At 37.7% G+C, this 27,478-nt stretch overlaps 1 protein-coding gene across 1 annotated transcript in view; it reads right to left on the bottom strand.

Moving 5' to 3' along the window:
• Window positions 1-27,478, bottom strand: part of LOC140335374 (contactin-associated protein-like 5) — a 212,877-nt gene that overhangs the window by 36,565 nt on the left and 148,834 nt on the right. Inside the window, exons 14-18 of the mRNA XM_072417940.1 lie at window positions 16,599-16,749; window positions 13,263-13,390; window positions 11,273-11,443; window positions 1,845-2,063; window positions 454-693 (exon numbers count right to left, since the gene is read on the bottom strand). Of these exons, the coding sequence (XP_072274041.1) occupies window positions 454-693; window positions 1,845-2,063; window positions 11,273-11,443; window positions 13,263-13,390; window positions 16,599-16,749 (909 nt within the window). The remainder of the gene's footprint in view (window positions 1-453; window positions 694-1,844; window positions 2,064-11,272; window positions 11,444-13,262; window positions 13,391-16,598; window positions 16,750-27,478) is intronic.

The raw sequence follows: 27,478 nt of genomic DNA, 5'->3' as shown, positions 1-27,478 counted from the left end.
AGGGAATTACCACCCTTAAAAAATACCAGTGAATAGGAATACTGCCTATCATGTACTATAGACCTGGCCAGGAGCCAGGTTTACATGACAATACCAAGTATGGTCACCCCATTACCAATAAGCCTTGCCCAATATTTGCTAAGTTGCACAGCTCTTTTGCCCAGAAGAACACAGTTTAAACCCTTCATGAACAGAATTTATTGAAGTCTAGATGTCCATACCAAATGTACAATTATTTACTTGTATTGTAAAAAAAGCAAAACTTGCATGAAAAGGTAAGGTAGCCTTAAATATAGCCCAAATCACATAAATACAAAACATATTTTGAAATGTTGCATGGGACAATCTCTAAATAATAAAGCATCCACTACTGAAAAACCAAAATGATAACCAGATGAACAGAGAGTCAATTATCATTCAGGTATTTTCACCAATGACCAATGCACACCTTACCTTTTTTGCAGTAGGGTCCCTCAAAGGCGGAGTTTGTGCAGTCACATGTGTATCCATTGCGTTTTTCAACACACTTTCCATTGTTGTGGCACAAGTTCCCATAACTGCTGCAGTGGCCGGGACAGCCCGGTCTGATCCCCGGAGTCACTTTGGCCTTTTCCTCCAGATCCAATGTTTGGCCATTCATTTGGAGGTAACGGATACATCCCACAAAGCCCCTCTGTTTGGATGCCGTCCCGCCTATTAAACAGCAAGTTAGAGTCAGTGTCTGACGTGTAATGGATGAACAGCCATCACTATAGCATAATGTGATGACCAGTGGACGTGTCAAATGTTGTGGATTTCTAATCCTTAGTTGGTTGAAGGAAGCCATAGATAGGGCTTTATAGCTTCTCTTTATAAGCTTTCTCTATTTAGACACTCTTTCTTTATTTTCACCATATGTCAACCTTTGCTCATTTCCATTACATGGTAGATTGATGAAAAGCTATTCATACAATTGAATTCCCATTGGTTGGTAGTGGTTCTGTCCCTGTAAACCAGCATTCACAAAGTGTTTGACCAGAACAAATTGCTCAGAGACAGTTCTTACCATGCAATTCACTATTACTGCTACAGAGGCTGCTAACTGCAAACCCATAGCAACATTTAGAATGGGACTCAATGAGAGCTAACTGCAAAAGTAAATAGTGAAAAATATTGCAATTGGCTGGTGGATGTTACAGAAGATACCACCCCTAACAAATGTCAATCAATGGGAATACAGCCTAACATGTACTAAGGAAGGAGCCAGAACCCAGGTTTATATGACAACCCCAAGTATGACCACCCCATTACCAATCAATTTTGTCCAACATTTGCCTTAAATTCAAAGGCTTTCAAACGTCTTTTGACCAGAAAAAAAGTTTAATCCTTTCATGAGCAAAATTTACTGATGTCCATATGACATGTAAAATTATATAAAACAAAAGTACCCTTAAATGATAGCCCCAAACCCACAAATACAAAAAGTATTTTTGAAAGGATGCCAAAAGGACCTTTTGAAAGGATGTCAAAAGGACCTGCCCCCTTCCTATGGACCAAAGAAGTTACTATGCCCCACTGCTGTCTCCCTAGGTGTTTCAAATCCCTTGAGAACGTGCTGATAAAGAGTTCATCACATTCCCAATCAATCAACAGCCAACTTTTTCAGGATGAAGGGGTCATATGCACAATAATGGAGAAGGGGGGGGGGGGTAGACAGTGGTTTCAAGACAAAGAGCATTTAAATCTACACGGGGCACCATCCTTAAAAACTTTATTCTACAGATTGGAGTCAGGAATAGGTAGAATAGGATTTAAGTACATTGCAAAAGGTCATTCTATATGGCTTGAAAGCAATCTGGACTCACCTACATAAAGTTGAGCATTTAGCAGTGGACGGAGGCGCCCATCATACTGAGTCTGCACCAGTTTCCTTGGCTGGTTATCCACGACAAGGCTGGTTTCCTTAATATTCCGCTCAGCCCTGACGTGATGCCACTGACCATCATTCAAGGCCGTGACGGACTGCAGAGAAACCTCCATAGGCCCATTTCCCGCATCAAATGAAAATGTCACCTGGTAGGGAGCTGTAAAGTACACAAGACGATCAATACCGGGATCAATATCTAGTTTTACTAATTGATTTACATTTGTTTAGGCCCGGGCATGACAGCAATAAAAATAAATAATTTTGGCAAGGCATCTACTATTCTGAAAATGTTTTATTCATAATATTGTTCTTCTCTTGGACTTCAAATTATATAAAAAATACAATTCCTATTTAACAATATATGTGTCCTAAATACAGCATATTTTTATATAAATTCACAAATGCTGTAGGATGAATGAAAAAAAAGGTGTATGAATTAATTGTGGTCACTTGTGGTGCATTAGCATGTGGAGGGTTTTTTATTCCATACATTTTTTAAACCAAATTTTAAAGTCAAAGTCAACAGACTGCATTGCAACTATATATTTACATATATATATATATATATATATACCGGTATATATATATATATATATATATATATACTGTATATATAATCCCCCTTGTTATTTATATTGTATATATACAATGAAGTATACTTTGCTATCTAATATTTTTTTTACTTCTCACCAACATTTTCATGTTGCACAACCCATTGTTTTTTGGAGTGAATAGGCACAATAGGGAATAAGGCAGTTCTTGGCTTAGTATGGCAATTCAGCCCAACATGGATGGGGAAAATAGGCTCAGATTGGATAATAATTGATAGCCATATCAATTTTGGTTTTACTCCTTTCTGATGACATTAAAAGAAAGTGATTAGAGAGACATAAACGGTATTATAGACTATAATCTTAATCCCCCTTTAATGGAGAGGGTTTTTAAGAGGCTGTTGTTGCTGAGAAGAGCCAGTTTACAGCTAACAGCATTTTTTATCTTCATTGATGCTCCCAACTTCTCCCACTCTTTTTCTTGTAGATTTACCATTCCTGACATACAGTGCCACTGACTGTTGCTTGAAATGTGCCCTGGTGTCACAGTATTTTGTGGGCATAGTTAGGTGTATCCCAAAGACATGGTGGGTGTTGTGCATGGTTTTACAGTTCCAAGATCACATTATTCAAGAAGATAGATACAATTTGGACTTTGAGCCTTAGACCTGAGGAAGATATACAACCAAATGGCCACTACGGGGTGTGCGCTCATGTTCTGATGTCTGAACAATGAAGTATCTCCTCTAAGGACCAGCCCATTATATCACATTTTTAGTACCCTAGGGAATTGCCTAGGGAGAAATGTTCCATATCCTAAGCCAAGTCCCAGATTGGTTCTTCAATACTTATCATGACCAATTTCCCCTGATTTATTTAATCGCTTCAAACAATCTTGCTGATGTCTACATAAATGATTTTTCTATTTTGATGGATTGTGATTCCTATACTTAGAACAAACTCCTTCATCCTTTATTTTGGTGTTCCCTCTCTGGTGTTATGGCATCCTAATTTAACCAACAGATTTTGTATTAAGTAACCCAATGTAACCCATTGGTTCTGTAAAGACAAGATGCACACAAATTTTCACCGTGTATTTACTGGGTATACCCATCCCCTGAGGAAGCCTAATTGGCAATATGCGTGAGGACTGGAGATCCAGTTTAGCTGCTATGCATATTTCTTCTCTCGGCTTTGTACCCCTCTCTATATTTGGAACCCCAATTTAGGAAGTTCATTACTAGGGCCTTCTAACTGCATGAAAAGCTGTGGAGTCAGGACTTTTATAAATTTACCAATTGTATCACTTTATTGGTTTTGTTGTATTTTTATGTGTTCACATGACCACCTTTTCCTTCAAAAGAAACCCTTACTACTCTCTTTTACCTTTTTTTGCTTTATACATATCATTTAGGGGTTGGAAGATTTACCTCTAAACAACGATGTACCCACCCTTGCTTCATTTTATATAAATCTAACCAAGACTGAAGAGAATAGACTATACTGAATCGCACAGGTTCTGGTAAGATAGATCTTCTCCAGTCAAACATATGATTGTGTAAGGTGCCCTTATACACCACGCACACAAATCAAGCATCTTCACTATCTATGCTGCCAAACTGAGGTCCAAATGAAAGGCAATCAACTTCTCGAAAAAATTTATATTGCAAATTTTCCTGATTTCTTATTTATGTCATTCCAGAACATTTTTAACTCAAGTGCAATTGAATACTATTTGTTAGATTGTGTTCATTATGTTTTCATCATACTCATCAGAGTTTTGAAAGGTTATTATTCAAATGTTGCTTTTATTTTTTTTTTATAAAGTCTTGTTGTTCAGCCTGCCATGTTGATGTCATTTTAATGTAACCGATGACACCAATTAAATAAAACCTGCAATAATTATTAAGCTCAAGAGTTAGAAAAACACACATCCATCACTCTCACTCTCAGTTGCTATTAGCATAATGTCTCCTTGCAGATAGAGCTAAAAGGTCAAAATTATTTAATTAAAAAATAAAGTGACCGGAATAAGCAAGCATGGCTGATGGGGGGACAAACTCTTTAGCTCTAGATAGTGATAAGTCTATTTTATTGGGAAAAAGAGAGCATTAGTGGTGCATTCCTAGCCACAGATGAATTTGCCCCAATGGGTGATTACCATGAAGGCTCCTACTTTATTGGAATAGGCGTGCAGGAGTGAGCACCTGAGAATGAAACACAGAGGTTTTCTGTTGTATCGGCTTATTGTGGGAGGGGAGTTTACAACTTGGATGAACTGAACATCCCTTGGATCTGTTTTAAGAGCCACAGAAAAGAGGAGTGAGAATGGGACTCTTTAGAAGGATTGAATATTGGACACTCTAATATAAAGAGCTGTATTAGAGAGAAATCTACTGCTTTCCTTCTTGAGACTAAAAGGGGTGTGTGTGGTGGGAAAACATGTATGAATGGGTAATCACTGGCAAGGTGGTGGACTCTCTGTGTCACCTATCCATTTGGCAGGGACTTGTACGGGGTGTAGAATCTATGACACCAGCCTCCAACTTCACCAGTGCACCCTGCAAAGAGTGTAGAACTTTAGGAGGTGGTGTCAGTTTGAAGCCCCCATACACGCAGGGGCTAATAACTGCTGACTGGGTTGGACTAAAGTGCAGTACAAAGCGAATTGCAAAAGTGTAGTCAGATGAGTTGAGGCCAGGGCAAGCAGCAATCGTGAGTAGTCAGGTCAGAGCCGGGGTAGGTATACCAAGGTGTAGAGATCACAAGATACAGACTGCAACCTGGAAAAAGAGCCTAGATGAACTCCTGGTTCAGGCAGCATACTTTTGCCAGTCACCCTATATAGGTTAGGTCACGTGTCAAATGGAGATCATGTGTCCAGCAGGTATCTGAACCCCCCACCAGAGGGAGTGCTGGAGCAGAGGCAGCTCAGATAGTGTTCATCTGCAGAATATTCTAGTCTTCTGGGGTAAAGGGGCAGCTCTCAGGGAGTCACGTGATTCAGACAAGGAAGAAACCAGTGTAAAGGATTTCTGGGTAGAGCTGCTGGCTGCAGAGGAGTGTGGGGTGGGTGACATAGAAGTGGGCACAGTTCCCTGGGTCCTGCGTGGTGTGACACCACCATTGTTAAAGGCAATTTTCCCACTTGCCAAAAAAGGTATAGGGACACTGCATTAACCAACATTGCCATGGGTAATCTTCCTATTATCTCCAATGAATGAGGACACTACACCGACTGATATTATCATAGGCATTCTTTCCATTGTCTACTTAAGACTATAAGACTGAGGTGTGCATGCGGGGGGGGGGGGGGGGTGTTTGGTACAAAAGCTTGCTAAGTTTTAATTATTCAGATCTTTTAAAAGAGCAATCAAAGTTTAGAAAAATGATTGCAAATGAGCCAATCACTTATTCTCCTTCTCTGGGGTGTTTTTGTCTTTCACTAAGAAACATTTTCTGCCTGCTGAATAGCAGAAATTACAAACTGCTTCTCAATAAACTGCACTCTCCATAGAGACTCTTTTGTTTAGTCATTATACGTGGAAAATTGATATGGCTCTGGTAAAGACAATGGCCCTGATTTATTAAAGCTCTCCAAGGCTGGAGAGAATACACTTTCACCAGTGAAGATGGGTGATCCAACAAACCTGGGATGGATCTGGTCCAGGTCTCAAAGCATTTGCTAGCAAATAGCAAATGACATTGAAGAAATCCATTCCAGGTTTGTTGGATAACCCAGCCTCACTGGTGAAAGTGTATTCTCTCCAGCTTGGAGAGCCTTAATGAATCAGGCCCCATGATTGACAAACTTTGTGCTGAATTTATTACCCACGCAAAATCGGTTTATTAATACTCAAATAGTATCATTCAAGAAATTTAAGGAAAAAAAAATGTTTTAGCATTACTCCCAAAGAATACATGGGATTCCCTTTGCCAAAAGCATTTCTTTCACTGTCCCCCAATCTATGGGGGCGCTACACTGGCCACCATTGTCAAAGGCACTCTTAGCATTGTCTCCAATGAATGGGGACACTACATTGACTTCTTATGTCATGAGCATTCCTCCCATTTTCCCCCAAGGTATGGGATGCTACATTAACCACCACTGTCAGGAGCATTTCTCCTATTGGCCCTGATTTATTAAAGCTCTCCAAGACTGGACAGGATAGACTATCATTGATGAACATGGGTGATCCAGCCAACCTGTAATGAACTTTAAAAAAATCATATCTGTGTCTATTTCAGGTTTGCTGGAAAACCCAGGTTCATCCATAATAGTCAATCCTCTCCAGTCTTGGAGAGCTTAAATAAATCAGACCTAATGTAAACCTGTGAGCTGTCCTTAGTCCTGAATCCTAAGCACAAGTGACACTGGACAGCTTGGCTGATAACAGCTTGGAAGATAACACCAAATGCAAAATCTTACTTTAGCAAGGTGACATTTTGATGACAATGGATTAATGAATATTGCACTTGGATTTTCCCTGAAATGTTTTTTAACATGCCTAAACAAATCTCAAAACAAATTTGTTCTCAGTGTTACACATTAGGAAAAGGTTGTTTTTACTTGTTTTTGCTCATTTCTTTTTTTGGTGTTGCCATAGGAAATGAGAGAAATCTCAACATTACAATATTAATACAAAAAAAAACTGATATTATAAAACAATGGCAGATCCTATGCATTTTTTAGACAGGACATTATTAGGAAAAATAAATATTAAAAATACCTCCTTACCTGACTAATAGGATAATTCTCTCAATCAATAATGAGTGTTTATAACTAAAAGCAGATTTTGAAAAGGGACCGTAAAATTTATTTTATGGCTCTTGCAGCAAATATTCCTTTTAGCAGAAAATCACCTAATAATAATTATAGAAATACTTAAAAATTCCCTTGCATACTGCAGGAAGAACCTGTCTGATACTACAGATGCTCAGTGACAAGCTCACTGACAGTCTGCAGACAAGTGATTGCTCAAGGAGGAAGACAGACTGAGCCTAGAAGACCGAAGAGGAGACTCCACATGGGTGTTCACTGAACAGTTTTGTACAGTGTATCGTCGGAGGACCAGGTTGTAAGTGCTGGCAGTCAGTAGACAGGTAAATTGTAAGGTGAGGACTAACTGTGGTTACAAGAATTTGTCATAATAGCCCCATATGGAGTTAAAAGATCACACCTTCCCCCTTCCCTCCTTTTTCTCTTATTCTTCCCTGTCTTTGTTTGATGCATTTCACTTGTTTGTCCCATTATCTGCTTTGTAATTCCCACAATATTGTTGTATAATTTTTATTTCAAAATTGTATTGTCTTCTATGCTTGTTTTTTTTAAATAAAGAATTTCAAGTGTAAACGTAAAATGAAAGACAAAGAAAAGGATTTCACCAATGATTTCTGCTGACTGACTTTCCATCTTGGAATTCTGCTTTTGCCAGCAAAGAACAAAGTGAATTTGAGCTAATATGGATATCTGGATATCTGTTCCTTTCTGACAGTAAAGTAACAAGTAGGCGAAAGGCAACATGATTAGGTGCTAGGGGAGCAAGTAAAGAAAGGGGTTAAAGTTGGAGAAGGTGGAGGGTAGGTATAAAAAAAGGCCTGATTTAATAACGCTCTCCAAGGCTAGAGAGGATACACTTTCATCTGTGAAGCTGGGTGATCCAGCAAACCTGGAATATATTTTTCAAACTCATTTGCTATTTGCTAGTAAATGGATTACATATTACAATGAGGGCCATATATCCGGGTTAAAATGGATTATTTTTCATCCTGGTTGTGTAAAAAAACCTTGGCACTAAAAATGAGATTTGACTTAGGTTGTACAGTGAATCCCTGAAATTCACAAAGTTAGGAAAACACAAATTTGTGGCTAACAAGTTTGACAAAAAAATAAGGAATGATCTACAATGTAATGCAAAGTCTTGTCACAAAATTAAAGGAATGGGTAACCCAGTGTTTTTTGTCCTTTTTATAATGGGGGAACCCTTGAAATAACTTTCAGGTCTTCAGGGAACCCCTTAAAAATTACTAAATCCACAGCTCTCACTACATTAGCATGGTAGTCAGTGGCACACATTTCTAATTATTCAAGGAACCCCTAACAACCTCTGGAGGTATCCTGGTTCAGAAACACTGGGGTTTTTCACAGCAGCCATTTTTTAGTGTGCGTTGGTAGGAAAAATTAACATAAAGCGCTAGGGGTGCCGAGGTTACAGGTTTCAAACAGCAAGTTAGGGTGGTTTCCAAGTGGAATCTGCAAGCAATGTTTCACCAATATGTACCATATAAATATTGAATAGGGATAACTAAGGGAGGTTGATGACCACTTGACAACCATCCACAAAAGGCACCTGAACGCTCGTTCATTTTGAAGCTGGCAAGTTTGCAAGTCTTGGAAACTGTACATGAAATGCCCAGAGACTGTGTACGCTTAGCCTGATAATTCTGCATAAGAGGCATTTTGCATAAGAGGCTTTTTTTTAATTTTTTTTTTTTAATTTTAGCATTGGTGCATGTCTGCCATGCCAGTGCAGGCTTCTTTTGCTTTTGTTTGACAAAACCTACGAATGATCAGAGTTAAGTCACCAGATTCACCCTCTTATGGACATACCAAAGGTAGAGAGATTCTATGAACAGTCATTGGGACATGTTAGTATGCATTATTTTTGATGTATTATTGTTTTTTTTGTTGCAAATTATTTTACTATTCCAGTGAGTATCCAAAAGCCAGGGACCACCCACCGCAGTTATAAGGAGCCAAAATCCTAAACAACCTCACTTGCCTGTCGTGGATTTTCCCATTGTATTTGCATTTGATTCTCCTTTAAAAGCCATGAGATTGGTATGGGGACTGCTATTACTGACTGCTCAATTGGCATACATACTGATGCTTTGACTTTAATGTTTTCTGAGTATCAGACCTAAAAATATTTAGAGATAAAGAATTCTAACATGTATGAGCATGCTTGTTTAAGTTTGGTGACCCACAATTAATAAAGCCAGGCACAGTCCAGAAAATATAATTATTTAAGGATTTGCAGCAAATCTAATCCCGATGACTGAATCACTTTAAGAAAACTTATTTGGTTACAGTTTGTATATCAGGTAAAGCTGCTGAACTTTTTCTGATCCCCTAAACAAGCCAAATATATTTTTTCAAATGTCTCCAACTCATAAAAGCTGCCAGTGGGCCCTTCAACTCATTAAACAAATATTACATTCTGAGAAACTAATCGCTTCATAATGAGGTTTGATATAATGATAATTGCGCATCAAAGTCCAATGTAATTGTTTCTTTTTTATTTTCCTGGACATAAGATGTTAAATAAAATAAACAGCCATAAATGAGAGCTATAATTGCTGATTGCAACTGGAGATAGAAGGAAACTCAGCACAAAGTGGAACATGAATAATACAAAGTCAGAGAAGTTATGGGTGTAACTTTGTGCTTGTCATTAGCGAAGTGCTGTTTTATGTAAACTGTGCAGATGGGGTTCTGTAGCCTGGAGGGACTTTTGTCATAGAGTCCTCTAGAGGCGTGATGTCCTAGAGGAAGAAGGGCCCTCAATGGATGTAAAGAGTCAGGTGCAATGAAAATCCAGAGAGACAGGATTCACTAAATGAATGCAGCAACTTCTTGGTTCTCATATTAGGCTGCAGCTCAGGTTCAGATGCAGAATGCATCCATCAAATAGAATGAAATGGATGCTAACAATGATACTTTGGCAGACAGCACTTACTGAAACTCTGCAAATGGTTATAAAAGATTAAAGTATAGTTCCACATGAATTAATCAAGTACTGTTGGAGCAAGAGAAACAGTAAATGTAATGTGAAAATGTAATAAAGCCTTCAATCTGCCTACTTATGCCAAACCAAACACAAAATTAAACAATGCAAATTAATAGCAATCAGGTAAATAAGTGAATGCAAAGTGTAGATACAAGCCACTAGGTGAAGAAAATACCAGTGTTTTTTTTCCAAATTGAATACTCATAATTTACACCAATCAGCATGATGTATGACAAATTTGTCTTTCTTTATTGTGACTTACGTTGGGTTTCAACCCTTTTTACCCTTTAAGGTTATTGATGCCTAGATGCCTATGCCAAATGTAGCATTATCAGCATGTATGTGTTAATACGTTCCAGCATGGACTGGATTGCCACTAGACCACAAAGGCCAGAACTCTGTATCCAAACATACTAAGTAAGTGGTCCTTAGGGGTACCCTAGAATTTTGGGGTGTTTTGGGGAGGGAAAAAAACTGTACTTTTGTAAGTAGCAACATTTTTTGTTTAAATTCCATGGGGAAATTTTTCCACCTGCCAACCATGGCTTGCAGTTGGTCAGCCTACCAACATTAACGGAAAGATGAGGGACGTGGCTGAAGTCAGTTTGCTTTATAGACCAATATTTCTTGACCTTGTATGGTGCTTAATTGGAAGAATGGCTCTTATATTGCTGAGCATTGGAAAGTATGTCACTCTTACGGATAGCCGAAAAGATCATTGATGGCACTTAAACTGACCTGAGAGACACAAATTGCTCAATTGCTCAAGCAACCTCCAGCATCTCTTAGAGAAAAACGTAAATTCCACAGAAACCCAGTTAAGAAAAAACTGATTTAGACAACTGCTTGTTGTAAGTACAGACTAATTAATAATTTTAATGACTTAATTTTAGTGGTCAGCATGGATCCAATATACCTGGTAGCTATACCAGCAATTAGCACTTAGTGTATTAATCTTTTGGGTTCATTAATTGGGTTGAATGAGCTAATAACATATAAAAAATATAAAGGTTTTAGAAACTTACAGACTAACTCAGCTCTTATGAAGTCTTTCACCCCCAGGCTTTCCAGGAAGACCCCAGAGGAGCTGCTGGTTTTGAAGAAGAAGGCAATGTCGGTGCTGAAGTCAGAGTGGAAAATGGGAAAGTAAAGATAGGACACGATAGGGCTAAAAGTTGCAGAATTCCAAAAGTTTCCTACAAAAAACAACACATAAACATATGTTCTTGTATTTTTAAAAATGTTAAGAAACTAATTAAAATACAATTATATACATTCCGTGTTACAAGACATTTTTTTTTTCGAGTTAGGGTACTTTTGTATATGATATGTGAGTGGTCATAATCTAAAGATGCCAGTTTTTGGGTTGTTCTACTTTTCTTTGCCCCTTACAAAGTCATTGACAAAATACAAAAAATGTAACCAGAGAAGCCTATAAGTCTCTATCTTGCATAGTTTTTATGTATAGACAAGAGGTCCTGGATCTGGGATAGAATAGCCCTTGCCTGGAATTGAAGAATGTATGCTCTTTGGTGATTGAGATCTGGACAGGCTGCATGAAGAAGCTTCCAAAGATGTTTCAGTTGGGATATTTTGTAGGTGACTGGAGTCCTGATGAAGGAGAACGCTTAGATTTTTTCACTTTATGCATTCTGCTTCTGCCCCTTTCCTCCTTGTATCCAAAAGTCCCTACTCGAGAAAAGAGCCAACCTTTGGCCTTTACCCTGGGAGAGCAGCTAAAGGAGAATAATTTCCTGAAAACTGCCCAAAAATGCCTGAAAAGATATGACCAAGACTTACTACTTTTCGAGATTCAGTGCCTCACATGCTTCTTCTACTTAGCAAGATAAACTGACAGCAGTTGTTACTTTTTACGTTTGTGTTTAAATGTAAAAAAATGTTTGTGCATATATAAAATGAAAGAATACATGCTGTACAAGGCACCAGGGCTGGGTTCTGGATGTGGATATAAAACTCCCTTCTTTAGGCAATCGTCCCTCTAAAAAAAGGTTTTGTACTGCAAAAAAAGTCCAGATATTTGGTTAGGTGACCTGCGATGACCATTTTTATTAAGTTGTTACAGGGCCCAGACTCTTGAATAGTAGGGAGGGATCTGGCTGGGTCTTCATATCCCATTGCAGTACAGACCAGGATTTCCAACTCACCTGACAGGTATATCAGGGAGTAGTTGGGGCAGTCTGAGCCTCAGTCTAAGTGTAGACAGCAAAGCTGAAGGGAGCAGTACTGGGCAGCTCTATGCTGTTTTTGGGATTAAAGACTATTGAAACTGCAACACTTTATACTTGTAAGTACCAAGTCCAATCTTGGGGTAGCCACTTGCACGGCAGGACTTTATTTTGCTGAGGTATGCTTTTTTTCACCCCCTGGACTTACCTGTTTTTGTGTTATGTTTATGCTGAAGTGAAGCTGTTTAAATTAAGTTTCTCCCTCAATAATCTAAAAAACTTTAAAAAGACTCCACATCATCTGCTAATCCCCCTAACTTCACAATGCTTATAAACAGAGGTTTTGGATCTGCAATTTCTTTTTTTTTTTTTTTTTATTATTTTCCAGTATTTATATAGCGCCCACATATTATGCAGCGCTTCATAGTCATGTCACTAGCTGAGCCTCAGAGGAGCTCACAATCTAATGTTCCTACCATAGTCATATGTCATTACCACAGTCTAAAGTCAATTATGGGGGGGATCCAATTAACCTAATTGCATGTTTTTGAATGTGGGAGAAAACCAGAGTACCCAGAGGAATCCCACAAAAACATGGAGAGAACCTGCCAACTCCATGCAGATAGTTCTGGCTGATATTCAAACCTGTGACCTAGTGCTGCAAAGGCCAGAGATCAAATCTCTAAACCATCGTGCTATAACAATTGTTAATTTTTTTTATACCATTGCTCCATTCCAGGGTAGATTCACCAACTGTTTTTGGTAAATCTATAATTAAAAAAGTAAATTCCAGCAAACAAGTTGATTAAAAAAAAAGAGATTTACTCACTGTCTCCATAACAACGCAAAGGTCCAATTTTCCATGCTACCTCTGAACCTGATCTGTTTGTGTCACTGATCACAATCTGAGAGACTGGCAAGTGTTCTTTAAAAGTTAGGAACCCTGTGTCATTCATCCTGGAAAAATAAATGAATAGAAAAGTGATTACACCCCCCAGTTCCATGGCTTTGTTAAAAAACAAAATACATAATACTGTAATAAATAGTATGACATTCAACACTGACTGGGCAATAATTCTCACAGATGTGAACAAAACCTGCAAAGCGCTGCATTATCAGATCTTAGTGCCTTGATTTCACTGTATCTGCTACATTGTTTCATCTTACAGAACCCATTCAGGTAATAATTTTGGTGAATTCCCATGAGATTTACTCAGTTTGAGGTTGGAAGTTGCAGAGTACAGAAGGAGTAACTTAAAAAATAACGATGAACAAAGGAAGTAAAGAAAAAAGAAAAGAAAGGAAAAAAAGAAAAAAAGGAAAAAAAAGAGTAGGAAACTAAATAGAAAAGAAAGAAAGGCAAATGAATTTACAACTGGGCAACTGTCGCCACACATATGCCGCTACACTGTTTACTCTTACAGAACCCAATCCAGTGATATTTTTAGTGAATTTTCATGAGATTTATTCAATTTGTGGTTGTAAATTGCAGTGTACGGAAGTAGTTTGTTGAATTTTAATCTTGGACAAGATAAGAAATAGTGTTTATTATATATTTTATTATATATCATTATATGTGTCCTTTTATTAGGGCAACAAAACTGTTACAGGAAAGAAAGGGAATGGAAGGAAAGGGAAGGGAAGGGATGGAAGAGTGAATTTACCTTGACGAAATGGTATTTAACAACAAATGTTAAAATTTGCAACCAGGCAGGTCTTTATTGCAGGTATTACTTACCTGGCTATTTACTATCTTTTACTTATCTTTAAAAATATGTGGGCACTACAGGGACTGAACGAACTCCCTCGCATGTGCATAAGAGTCAGGTCATCCCAAATCGGCCAATTACGATGCCTACAGATCATGTATGCCGGAAAAGAAGACGAGGTGCCGTGATGGAATAGGGACACGTGAGTGAATTTAAAAAAATTGTGATCAGGCAGGTATGTTTATTTTATTGCAGGGTCATCACCATTATTGGTCGTTCTTCTGATCCTGGTTGTTAAGGTTTTGTGTATAATAGGAATGTGGATATAGTTCATATAATCACATAAGCACCAACGCCGCAGGCCTTTGCTCTATAATAAAAGTCCCACTGCTGACAGCTCTATATTTATAGCGGCATGTACAATAACGCATCTGTTTTGTATCTCTCTCTCACTGCTATTCCAGCACACCTGAGCCTGGCGGTATTAATCAGTTATAAATATTGATGGGCTGCATTGATTTACGCTGCTTAATTCCAAGCTATGCTCCACAATTAATTAATATTTTAGTATTAGGTTATTAGCTTTTCTGCTACAATATTCAGGAAAGAGGCAATAACTAGGGAAAAAATATGCTTCATACTGCATTCGTGGAAATTCATGTGCAAAGATTCACTGGGCTTAAAGATACATCCAAAAATAAAGAGTCACTGTGTAATTCCAGAATTATATCAGCTCACTCTTCCAATACACCTATACACAACTTTCACAGAGTCCCCAGCTATTCCATTAGAATGTTAAGTCAATAAAATGCTTTTTATTTAGGAAGGGACGGATAAAGCATCTGGTAACACATCCAATCCATCACACAAAATAAATTACCTTTAAAGGCACTTCGCACTTGATCACATCTCATATATTTTAAGAGGAATACACTTTATATATTATATATAGAATACAAATCCAGTCTCAATTAGTATATAACACGTTTTACAGAATCTGCTTCTTCAAGAATGATGAGACTATTTAACCTTTGTGATGGTGAACCCTAACATGGGGCCAGACTGGTAGTGCTGATGTCTACAGGCAACCTGGAAAATATCTTTAATTATATGTGTAGATGATATAAAACTATACCTGAAAGAAAATATAAATCTGTTCTACTATGCATGAAGAAATGGCTCTGTATAGGATTTACTGATTTTTTATAAAATCACAAACTGTTACAATCCCAGACTTTAATGTTGGAATAAATTATATTTTTATTTATAAAAATGTGGGATGTGTTGGAAGTTGGCTTTAAAGTCCATTTATTGTGTTGAGAATGTTAACTTAACCCCAAAAAGACTCAACGTGGGAGGTCATTCCAACTGAGTTGATAACATTATTTACTCAAAAGACAGTTCAGGCCTCGGAATTGACCACTCTGTTTGACCGTAGAAAGTCACATAGTACAGAAGGGCTCGGTATTAACATTGGCTTGGATGGAGCAAAGATGGTGCATGGCATATGTCAGAATATATCTGTTGAGGGTAAGGTGGGGATCATAGTGACAGAATCTTTTAAAACTTCAGCATTCCAGTATTTACAAATGTTTCTAAAGGTATTTCTTTTTTATTTTTTTAATGCAAATGGTCTGAAATTGCAAGTTACAAATAGTGCATGCAAAAATGTGGCCAGACCTTTTCCTAACAGACCTTCTAGACCTGGTGTTTACATCAACCAGTATCAAATTGAACCAAAATATCGGTCATTTGGCCTGAAACAAATAAAGCTGAACATCATCAATATTTGGCAATTGGATTGGTTGACTAGAGCAATGACGAGTATGTTGTACGCTGTGCTTCTCATCATCGCATAGTTGGATTGGCTGAACTGTATGTTATGCTTGTTGTTGACTTCAATAGTATTCAAATTTGCTACCAAATCAACCCGGAACATTTGGGTTAATGTTTTGAACCAAGCAAAGGAAAATTTAACCAACAATATCTATGACTTCTAGCTTTCTTCTCTGCTTTCTGTACAGCTCACAGAGGTCATAGGTTTTCTATACCTCCCTCTAAGTATGTCAATTTGCTCTTTCTGCAGAGACCATCACTATAAAGAATATTATGGCTCCTCTCAGTCCTGCCCTCATTTGATTGACAGCTACAATTAGTGAAATATGTAGCCAGTGGCTGCTAAAAGATCAGAAAAGGAGGGTTAGGGTGTCGATAGAACTGCCCTTTTACATGCCATGACTTCCCTAGAATGGTATCAACAACTTCATCACTTCCCACTAACACTGATAGAACAGAATGGCATATGGAATTATCACCAGAAACAGTTCTATAGTTATATTCTATCTATATAGTGAAAACATAAAAATTCCCCTGGGTTTATCGTAAGATAATGAGATGGTTTATAAATATATTATTTTTATTTTTGCTTTAATAATAGGATTACTATTTTCTCATACCAGTCTTGTCTGTCAGCATCACAGTTGCAGTAATGTCTCATATCAATGCAGCTTTCCTCCAGGCCGCAGGCGCATTGTCCAGGCAGGGACCCTCCCCAGTAAGTGTGTCTTTCATTCCCTCTTCCGATCCACCATGTGTACGGGTTTCCACCTGAATACAAAGAGAAACATTATTAATAAAATACGTTTTCCATATTTGTAATTTAATTTTATAAACCTTATATTTTCAATTTGCAACTGCAACAAATTTATAACATTCTCATAAAGTTCATGTTTCTAGCTACCTGCACACAGTCTTAATTTAAAATATAAGCATCTCATGCTATTGGTGGTTTATGATTTGCAGGTAACTTATTCTTGCATGTAGAAAACTATGTGAAGCTGCAGAATTTCATATTGGAGCACTGGGACTGCACACGTGATAATGATGGCACAAAACTTGGTAAAAATGAATCCAGACCCAAAAGCAAAACTCCCCCCTACAGCGTATACGTACCTTCGCTCACCCACATTGTAATTAGAACTGATGATGGACAGGCAGTAGTATTCCATGCCATCCATTTCAATTTCTTTTAATTCTGATTGGTTGCTACATGTGACTGCATCTTACCCATCACTATGACTCCTTATTAAATAAGCTGCCCTGGATCCTTTTTTTCACTTTCATTTGTGTAATTAGCACAAATTATAATTTGCTCCATGGGGATATTTCAGCTCCCATGGTGCACTGTAAGCCAGATTCACCTACAAGCTTTGTTTCCCTAACAGCACTTTGGAGGGAACACAAACAATGCTAATTAATTCAGCACCTAATTATAACTGAAGAAGTGAGGATGAGATCAGGCTTGTAATAATGGGATGGAAACAAACCAACTCTGAGTCTTCATTGGGAATCAAAAACTTGCTCCAATAATGAAGGACAACTTAACTGCTGCCCATGGATGTGGTAAAAAGAAGTCATCCTAGCCTCATGGCAACACTTCCCAATGCTGAAATCACTGGCTCACTGTAAACTACATAATATGGACAAAAGTTTGTGAATGTCTAACCAGTACACCTATAGCTTGTTAGGCATTCCAAAGCTATGGACTATCACCGTTCTCCTAGAGCACATTAATATGGAGCCTCCTCCAATAGGCATTAATATGAATCTTCCCCCTCCCCCAATGGACATTAATATGATGTTGCCTCCTAGTTATAACACTTAACCTTAACTCTTCTGGGGGGCTTTCTACAATATTTTGTAGGACGTAAATGCACATTTCTGCCAATTTGTGTGTTCAGATCCCCATGATAGATAAGAGAATCTGTCTTACAATTGCCATCCCAGAGGTCTTCAATACAGTTGAGGTTAGGAATCTATGCTGGACACTCAAGTTCCTCTAAACTGGTAACGCCATTGATTTATGGAGCTGGCTTTTACACGGGAGTACTCAAACAGAAAAAGGCCTTCCCCATATTTTTTACCACATGATTGGCAATACACAGTTGTGTCAATGCCTTGATAAGTTATAGGACCCTTTATTGGGGACACATCAATCATTTGGACATTTGGAGTTTGGTTTGTAGCCCTTAATACCATTTACATCTTTAGTGTCCATTATGAAAGTATGAAGAAGATCCGTGCAGAAATGTTATGGATAGGTACGAAAAATAAGTTGGATAAAACATGAAATGGCCCACCAGAAGAAGTTTCATATGGCAATTTACAATATAGGTTTTATGTAATGTGATCTATTCAAGTGTGATAAACATTTGCTCCATGAAGCAGATATTTTGTCCACCATCTTGTTTCCAGATACTGATTGGATTCACACATCAACCTGACTGCTATTAGAAATAAATATCAGTTTGAGGTTTATTCTTTCAATATTCAAGGGTTTGATACAATCAGAAGCAGCACATTTTGTATGAAATGTTTTAACATGAATGTAGCTGATACATTGTACAAACCTTCAGGCCTCTGTGGCATTAGAATGAAATCAAGAATAAATTTTGTCTCCTTTTATACGGGTCACTTAACGTTTAAAGTGTTTCAGGCTCTTTCCAATCTTGCTGCCATGATTGCACACAGCTCGTTCCAGAAACAATCTCTGCAAATTGGTTGTAAGTGAAAGCTGATAAGGGAAACATTTGGACAAGGGCCATTTCCTGGGCAGGTTTAAAGACAATTTGTGAAGATTGCTCAAACATGCAGCAGTTCACAAATTGACATGTTTCTGATGAGTCTGTGACTATCTGATTTGTTTAATGGAACATCATTTTCATTCTGCATGTGGTTTCTTAAATCATTTTAATGTAGGATACAAACATACAGCAATGTAAGGAGTTTCTGACTTCATTCAACTTTCATTTACAGAGTCAGAGCTCTAACAAAAGATTACACAATTTCTAAAATTTCCCCAGCAGTAACAATGTGGACCCAGCAACAGACTTTTTTCTATTATGCTGAAGGGTGCAAACATATAACACTTCTATGTATTTGTTACCTTTCTCCCAGAGATCACAGTATCACCCTAACAATGATTTCATCTGCTTTTCACTATGGAAGAAGAAAGCCTTCTTTGTTCTGGTATCATTCAGGGTCATCATCTTTTTCCTGGACTGAAATGTCGGAAATATCAGAAATGTTGATTATGTTTAATAATGTCTGAAACATATTAGCCCCCTGATTCAGCTTCTCACCTTGATTGACCTGATTTGCAAAAAAATTACAATGTTGCAGTCCAATCAATAGATATAGGAAAAATAAGGAAATAACTTCTGTCTGCAGCAGGCTGATATTTGGTTATCTGAGACCTAAAATTGCTGGGCTAGAGCCTAAGGGTGGCTTTTTAATTATAAAAAAGTTGTGAACTATTAGGAATTCATTCATGTGTGACTCAGCATAGGTCAACTTGCAAGGTGCATTGGGGTGGCAATAAGCTTGAAAGACCCCAAAACTCACCAAGTTTCTGTACTGCACCAGAGGTTGGCTTACAAGGTGTGTTAAGGTGCCTGTCAGAATAAATGGCACTGCAGCAAAGCAGCACCTGACACAAGCATGAACTGGCACCAAACTTTTCAATTGAAACTGAAGGTTTTAAAATTAATGTTGTTAAGCAACACATAATAGCTATTATAGATTTAAGTGAATAGCTGCACAGGAGGGCAAAGGAAGGAGATTGAGAAGGGAATTATAGTATAGAGCAGTGTTTGCTAACCAGAGTTATTCCAGTAGTTCATCATCATGAGCAATTTGTGTCTTCCAGGTCAGTTTAATCAACTACAATAATCTTTTTGCTCTTCTGTGAAGGTTGACATTCTTCCCAATGACCAGAAGTGTAAGAGTTTTTTTTTCCTACTAACCAGTATGATAACATAATGTGGGCTGTGGATACAGTAATTATAACAGGGGTTCCATATGACCGGAAAGATGTCTCAGGGGTTCCCCGTGGTAAAAAGTCGGATACAGAGAGATGGCAGGGGGATAACTCCTAATGACACAACTCAATCTCTCCAAATTTCTCCACAGCTCTTGTCCCACTAACTCTTTTGCTCCTCCAATGACCTACCAATGACTACCTCACTCATAACCTCATCACATGCACGGCTCCAAGACTTTTCTAGGGTTGTCCCAAAATCTCTGGAATGGTTTTCCTTGTTCTATTGCTCTACTGCTTGCTTTAACTTTCTGCTCAAATAAAAAGGGCCCTAAAACCCAACACTTCAACCTCACCTACCCGTCTTCTTCTGTCTTATAAACCCTCATTTCTCAGCCACCTTTCCATATCCCCCCACCTATTGTGTGCTACACTACCCACCTCCTTTGTCAGTGTTTGTATTTGTCTGTCATTTACAACCCCTAATTAATGTATATCAGTACATATTATGCTGGCTCTATATAAATAAAGCTTATTATTAATAATAATATAATATTAATATTATTAGGATGTGTATTGTATATCTTATAATGACTTTCAATAAATTATGAAGAGGAGAGAATTTAGCAGTACGCCCCCTTGCACATTATGACCCACTACATCTCACATCCATCAGACGTCAAGCTTTGCTGACAAGCAGGGTGTAAGTTGCACTAATTTCTTCGCTGTCACAGCATTGTGCTTCACAAAGCGTCAGCACCCCGGTGCAGGATGCTAAAGAACTAAAATTCAATTTCCAATGTGAGAGCTGTAATAACCATCAGCCTGTCATCTGGTGTTATGAAGCATCACACAAGTATCCAAGATCAAAATTCAAAGTGTAATTTTGAGTAATGGCGCATTATTTCTGTCCTGTACTATGGCCCGCCAATAATATATTCTGAAAACTTGCTGAGTCCTCTCTCTGCAGCGCTCATGCAAAAATTAGATTACCTTTTTTCTCATCATTGTCATCCCTTATACAACTCCAATTTATTTACTCTTGGAAAATAAATACTAATTTTAACACTTGAGATGTTTTAATATCTATAAATCCACTATTATGGAAGTCTAGGGTGAGTTGATTTTAGTCTGTTCACATAGCAAAGTGAATTATCCATTCCTAATTCAGATGAGGCCCCACTGACGTCAACCAACCAATCAGGTTCAAGGAAACTTCTAGTGTCTTTAAAGTTCCATACATGTGTTCGGGTATTCACATTGCATGTGATTGGTATAAAATTGGGGAATTACATAAAGTTAGTGCAGCAGTATTTTAGAAGAGGAGCATTACAGAGGAAGGAGCAGAGTCCTTCAGCAGGGCAGAGTATCCCAAAAGATGATAGTTATAGAGAAAGGAGCAGAGTCCTCCAGCAGGGTAGAGCATTTTTAGAGAGGGGAGTTAGTTAAAGATGTTGCAGAGTCATTTACCACTGCAGAGTATCTTTTCTTCTTCCACTATTTTCATAGAAAATAAACTTATCCTGGTTTCATGCAGCAGCTGGAAGATAAAGCCAAGCAAAGAATGGAATGGATTACAATGAATCATCAGCTGTCACCTGCCAAGACAATAGGTGAGATACCCCTCTAACAGACACAAAGTTTCTTCTTCCACTTTTGTACTGCCATAAAACTATGCCATCCTTTGTCTATGATCTGAGACTCTTCTTTCCCACAAGGCCCCTCACAGCCATTTAAGGAAACTTTTTTTTTCCTTGCTAGAAGATTAAGGTGACTGAAATTCAATTAAGGTCACCTCTTTCCAGCGGGGCCCCCGTTATCCGCTCTGTGTCTGCAGGATGTGATTAAGAGTGTCAGGAAACAGCGGCAAAATATATGGGGCTGATCTGACCTGAATTTCTAGATCAAGAGTTATAGAGACAAGAGAAAGATATGCAAAATATGACTCCTGGCATGTTGTGCTCCACTTTACGATCTAATATTCACATTTCTCTAGCGACAACCTTAGGACTACAGCACAAACACAGACAAATCTAAAACAGAACTTAAAGGAGAATTCCTGGTAATACAAGTAAAAGTCCTGACCTCAGTCCCAATGAAATGCTGTGGGGTGATCTCAGGTCTCCTATTAAGACATCCCAAAATAAATATTAGCTGAAGCCAATCTGTACACAAGAAAAAGTCAAATGTCTTTCTTATTACTGGTCTAATGAGCAGCTACGAAAATAAATTTGTTGAGGTTGCTGCTGATAACAGATTTCTCTCTGCCTCCTCTCTCATTACCACAGTGAAATAGAAAAAGCAAACACATCCGCTGTCAACATACGTGACATTTTAGGTATAACAGAGAGGATTATGGGAATAAGAAAATTGCAGGAACACATTCTCCCATTCCATTTCCTAAATTAGAAATATAGGTAAAAGGTAAATCATTGTAAACATGACTATAATACAAAGCAAAGCGTAAATTCCTCATTGCATGAATTATTTTTATTTTTCTTGTATAATAAATACCCAATGATCCTGCTAGTGAGGGGTCCTTTGTCCAGCAGAATGAAAACACTGATAGCAAATTCAGAGAAATCATTGCAGCGTTCTCACTCTGTCCTGCATTAGAGGTCCCTGGGTTATAGTTCGGGGAAGAGGATTATCAGCATTGTCACCCCTGAAAACACTGACCCCCAAAAAGTCCCTACACAGACTTGGTAATGGTTTGCTAGTTTAAAAGTTTGTGACTCTCAGACTAAGCGATACCAGATCTTTTAAAGTGTAAGGGTGACATTCTTCCCAATGGCCAGAAATTTAAAAGACATTCTTCCTACTGATCACTACACTAATATACCGTGATCTGTGTATATAATAATTGTAAAAGGAGTACCCTGAGGACCTGAAAGATACTTCAAGGGATTCCCCCACCCTAAAAAGATCAAGAAATACTGGTATAGTGGTTGGAGGTAGAGAAAAGGGAACTTCTGAATGTTTACAACTGTTTTGGTATTGCCAAACTTTTTTAAAATGTCCAAACCTATAGTCTCATTGAAGTCTATGGAAATCTGAACCACAAAGTATGTACTACAGAACAACAAATAATGCAAACATTTGCAGAATGGTTTGGAAATATCCTGGCAGCCTTGCATGATAGAGACAAAAAACTCAACCTGAGACACTTTCTGAAAAAATTAAAACCCAGGAAGTAAATTTAAAGGTGGGTCTAGTGGTCCATAAAGTCATCATCTGGGTGCCAAGAAAACAGTAGAAGCAAATATAAGGCAGAAACAGAAATTGTACCATCCTTTCATTTGTAATCCTTTTAAACAATCCAAAACACTGAAATTCAAATTTGGACATTTGAATTCATTAGTTTTAGCCCAAATTTAACATCACCTGAATTTTTGGATTGGGTGGTAGAAGGTGTTCTCCGAGGAGTTTAGATTACTATTTTAAGGTGTACCTAGCGTGAACAAGATTCACAACAGGTTAATGTTTGTCTGTAGCTCAGTATTAATAAAACAGAGATAAAATTGATTTAACAAAAACTGAGCAGGTTAGCAGATTTTCTGCAAGAAGAGACATGCAAAGTTTCTTTTGCCAAAAACACCTTTTCCATATTTCCTAGTGACTTTGTCTTTCCTGTATACAGCTTGATTCTATTCTCAGCCTGTTGGAGTTAAATGCCAGTGACAATGTAACTTATGATGCACATATGAGCAGGAATAACATCATCATTGGCCACCCAATGTCCCAAAGAGAATATCATGGGACCTGATGTGCCAGATGTGCCAGTATTGAGTCAGAAATATAGCATAAACTGACCCCCTACCAACGAGTTTACTTTACTTTTTTTTAAAACTCCAGCCAAGTGAAACCAATGAGTTTCCTACATTGTAAACATCTATAATAATAGATAGACGATAGATAAATAAGGTGCCTCAAGATCACCAGATTGCTAACAGGTAGCAATGGAGTAGACTGGTGCCGTACAGAGATTCCTGAAAACTGAAACCCAAAGCTGTCTGACTTTGTGCCCTTGTATTCATCTCAAGTCTTCTTTCTCAATTTTGTCTGGAGTGTCCTTTTATTATCCAGGATCAAAATTGATATTATTTCAAGATGCAGTATGCAATTTCTAAGAGCACAAGGAAAGTATTTCTTTCTTGAGGCAAAGGAGGAAGCATTTACAATCTAATTTATATAGTCGGGAAGAGATGCTTTGTGTAAAAACCTTGAGAAAGAATCTTTCTATAAATTCACCCTCAACGCCGTCCCAGTGACGTTTCTATCTTTTTCTCAATTTATCTCTTGCAGCACTGAACCCTTAGCCCTCATTTGCATAGTAAAATTCACGGGAATATAAAATAAAACTTTTTTTTATCATTATTTCCATTAAACGCAAAGATGAATTGTTTTCCAGCAGTCTAACCATTATACTACCGGTGTTGATTACAAAAAAGCCACAGCCGGTTTAGACTTATTTCAAAGCATAGTATCAAAATATTACTGTGTGACCCCAAAATGGTTTACAGCTCGGTTAAGCTTCCTTGTTATGGAAGTATAAAGCTTTTTTTAAGCAACAAAATGTATATCAGTTCATATCATCCATAATATTATCCATCTGGAACTGGCCTAACCCATCATTGTCGCGCCTGAGCCAAAATGTTTGCCCACCCCTGCTCTATCCGTTACTAATACCATTGAAATAACTGAAGTTTATGGAAAATTTTTCAGGAAAAAGAAGCTTGCCTGACTACTCATTTTGGCAAAAATCCACCTATAGGATTTTAAAGTGCATTTAAGGTATTTTAAGCATCTTTAACAACTACTCCCCGTTAGTACTTATAAATAAACAAAGTACAAAATTATGCCTATAACATCAAAACCAAACTTTACCACAAATGGGACTAATATAAAATTCACATAATTTTTATCACTACAATTTCATAAAAATGTACAAAAAATATTTTTTTTATTATGTAATTTTAAAAACAATTAAAATCAAGGCAAACACTCATGTATATGTTTGATTATTACAACAAATACACACGGAATCTATAGATGAACAATGTCTCTACACGTTTCACAAAAACAGCGTCTGCTTTATCAGAAGGTCTAGAGAGTATTAGTGTTCTCTTTCTCAAATCAAGAGTGTGCTACAGATGTTTCCAACTATATTTTGCCAATGATGTCAAAAGGACAAGGAAAACAACATTCACCGATGGATTTTAAATATTTTCCACTTTCAATAAAAAGTATTATTTGTTTACATAATTAGTGCTTTTTAATGCATTTCTACTTATATTTTCTATTCATCAAATACCAAAGCAATCTTCTCAGCCCTTTCAATTCACCATGTCCCAGTGCAACCCCAATATGGGGTTTCTTCCCAATGGCCAACAATGTAAGAGGCATTCTTCCTACTGACCACCACTCTAATGTACTGTGATCTATGGATATAGTAATTATAGCAGGGGCTCCCCAAACATCTGACAATAGTTTTAAGGCGTTTCCCCATGTTAAAAAGAGTCAAGAAACAATGCTCCAGATGATTGACCTCCTATTTGATGATGCTCGCATCGTTCTGGCATGAACACCATTTGCAAAAGCCAACTGAATAACTCTAATGATGTTTTTAATTGTTTATAAAGGTGATATTCCATCCACCACTGTAAGGGGGACATTCTTTCACCTGGCCACCAATTTTGGAGGCTTTTTTCTGAAGGCTCCCTAATAAATTGGTTTCAGAGGTTTACTAAGACTTGAAAATATTTACAAGGGTTCCCCAGAGGTAAAAATAAAGACTGCTGTATAGTATTCCCCTGTGCTGCTTCCCAAGTGGCTATATAACATGCAGGGAGTTTATGAAAGACGAAAAGGAACTGGGCTAGCTCAGAAAGTAATTACATAGTCCCAAAAGAGAAGAGGGCTATGATGTCCAAGGAGAGAGCCGTGCTGAGTAAGTGACTCTTATGGAATAGATACGTTCAAAAGTACATTTTAAGTGAATTAAATTAGTTATCACAACATGATAGAACAGACTCTCTCCCCAAAAGGAGTTTACTCTATCATTGTTGTTCTTTTGAGTGCTGTGTTAATTATCCAAGGTGTGAGATCAATGAGATACACCAAGCTATGATTCCACATGTAGAAGCACCTACCTAATTCTATATGACTTAAAATAAAAAATTACCAATAAAAGGTAAGACAGTATAATTTAAGTGGACCTATCACCAATTTGTTTTACTTTATTTAAAAAGGTAAATAATCCTTTAAATCACAGATGAAGATGGCGATGTCTGGCACTTCCTCTGTGCCGAGACCAAGGAGGATTTCAGACTCGAGGGCAGCTCCCAGGGGATGGGGGTACCTTTCTGCGCATTTTTTTAAATTATTTTAGGCATAGTTCAACTTTAAGCATTTCAAAAAAAATAATTTTTCTGTGCTTTTGCCTGAATTCATTTAGTTGTTGACAAAGTTCATTTAAAGGTTTACTATGGCAAAAATATTGTTCTCTGGAGACTGTATGAGTACATGGTCAAACCATGTATATAGGTCAAATAAAAAGGCCAGGCCATCTAAGACAACCCTGTACACAGTGTGCAGTGCTGATGTGGTTCCGCTGCACAACAAGCATCATTGTCACCTTGTTAAATAAATTGGAAATATAAAAGATCCACTTCCATTATCCATGAGCAATAAACATATATTACCGGAGGAACCTGTTAATGTTACTGACAGACTGAATCATATATATACATTTTCATGTTACCCATGGTTCCACTCCCAGCCTGTCCTTCAATTTGTATTTTATTATCACTCTATATAAAATCACCTTTTAGTGACCTACTATCCCTATTACAGCTGTGCTGCCTTTTATATGTTTGTATACATACAAGTTCTGCATGGAAAGCACAGTCCTGGACAAGTCTAATTTTCAGACGTCGGGACAATTCATCTCAATAATAGCACAGGCACCTTGCACAGCTCCAACATACGTGTTGGATAAAAGATTGGAAAAGAAAACGGTGTGACCGTGCAGGACCTTAACTACATTGGTAGTCAGCACACATCAGTCTAGAAGCCCCCCTTCCATGAGTAATGCCTCATGACTTCTCCCTGCATCCTCCAGTGGAAAACAGATCACATTCTAGGGTATAGTTGCATCCAATGCATTCTGAGTGAATATTACATGTTCCTGGAGCTGAGGCCTGACTCTGCAGTGTGCATATTGCTTACACTCCACTGAAAAGCTATATTTTTTTTCTTAGCTGTTATTCTCGTAATCTTGAATCTTAGATTGCTGACATTGCTATAAATTTGCCTCACAGGGGTGCAGGACCTGAAATATTTAGCTTGTTGTGTGTGAATATGTGTTTACTGTGTATCCTACTGTTCAGTGCAATGGGATATGATGGTGTTGTAAGCATAGAAGGTAAAATGATGTACTAATAATATTCAAATCTGTGTAAATTATATTCCACCTTGGAGAAAAAGCAAAAGTCATATTACCAATACAAGCACCAG

Source organism: Pyxicephalus adspersus, chromosome 7, assembly GCF_032062135.1.
Source record: "Pyxicephalus adspersus chromosome 7, UCB_Pads_2.0, whole genome shotgun sequence".
Classification (NCBI taxonomy): Eukaryota; Metazoa; Chordata; class Amphibia; order Anura; family Pyxicephalidae; genus Pyxicephalus; species Pyxicephalus adspersus.
The sequence above is the reverse complement of the archived record's forward strand: the minus strand, read 5'-3'. Positions and strand labels throughout refer to the sequence as shown.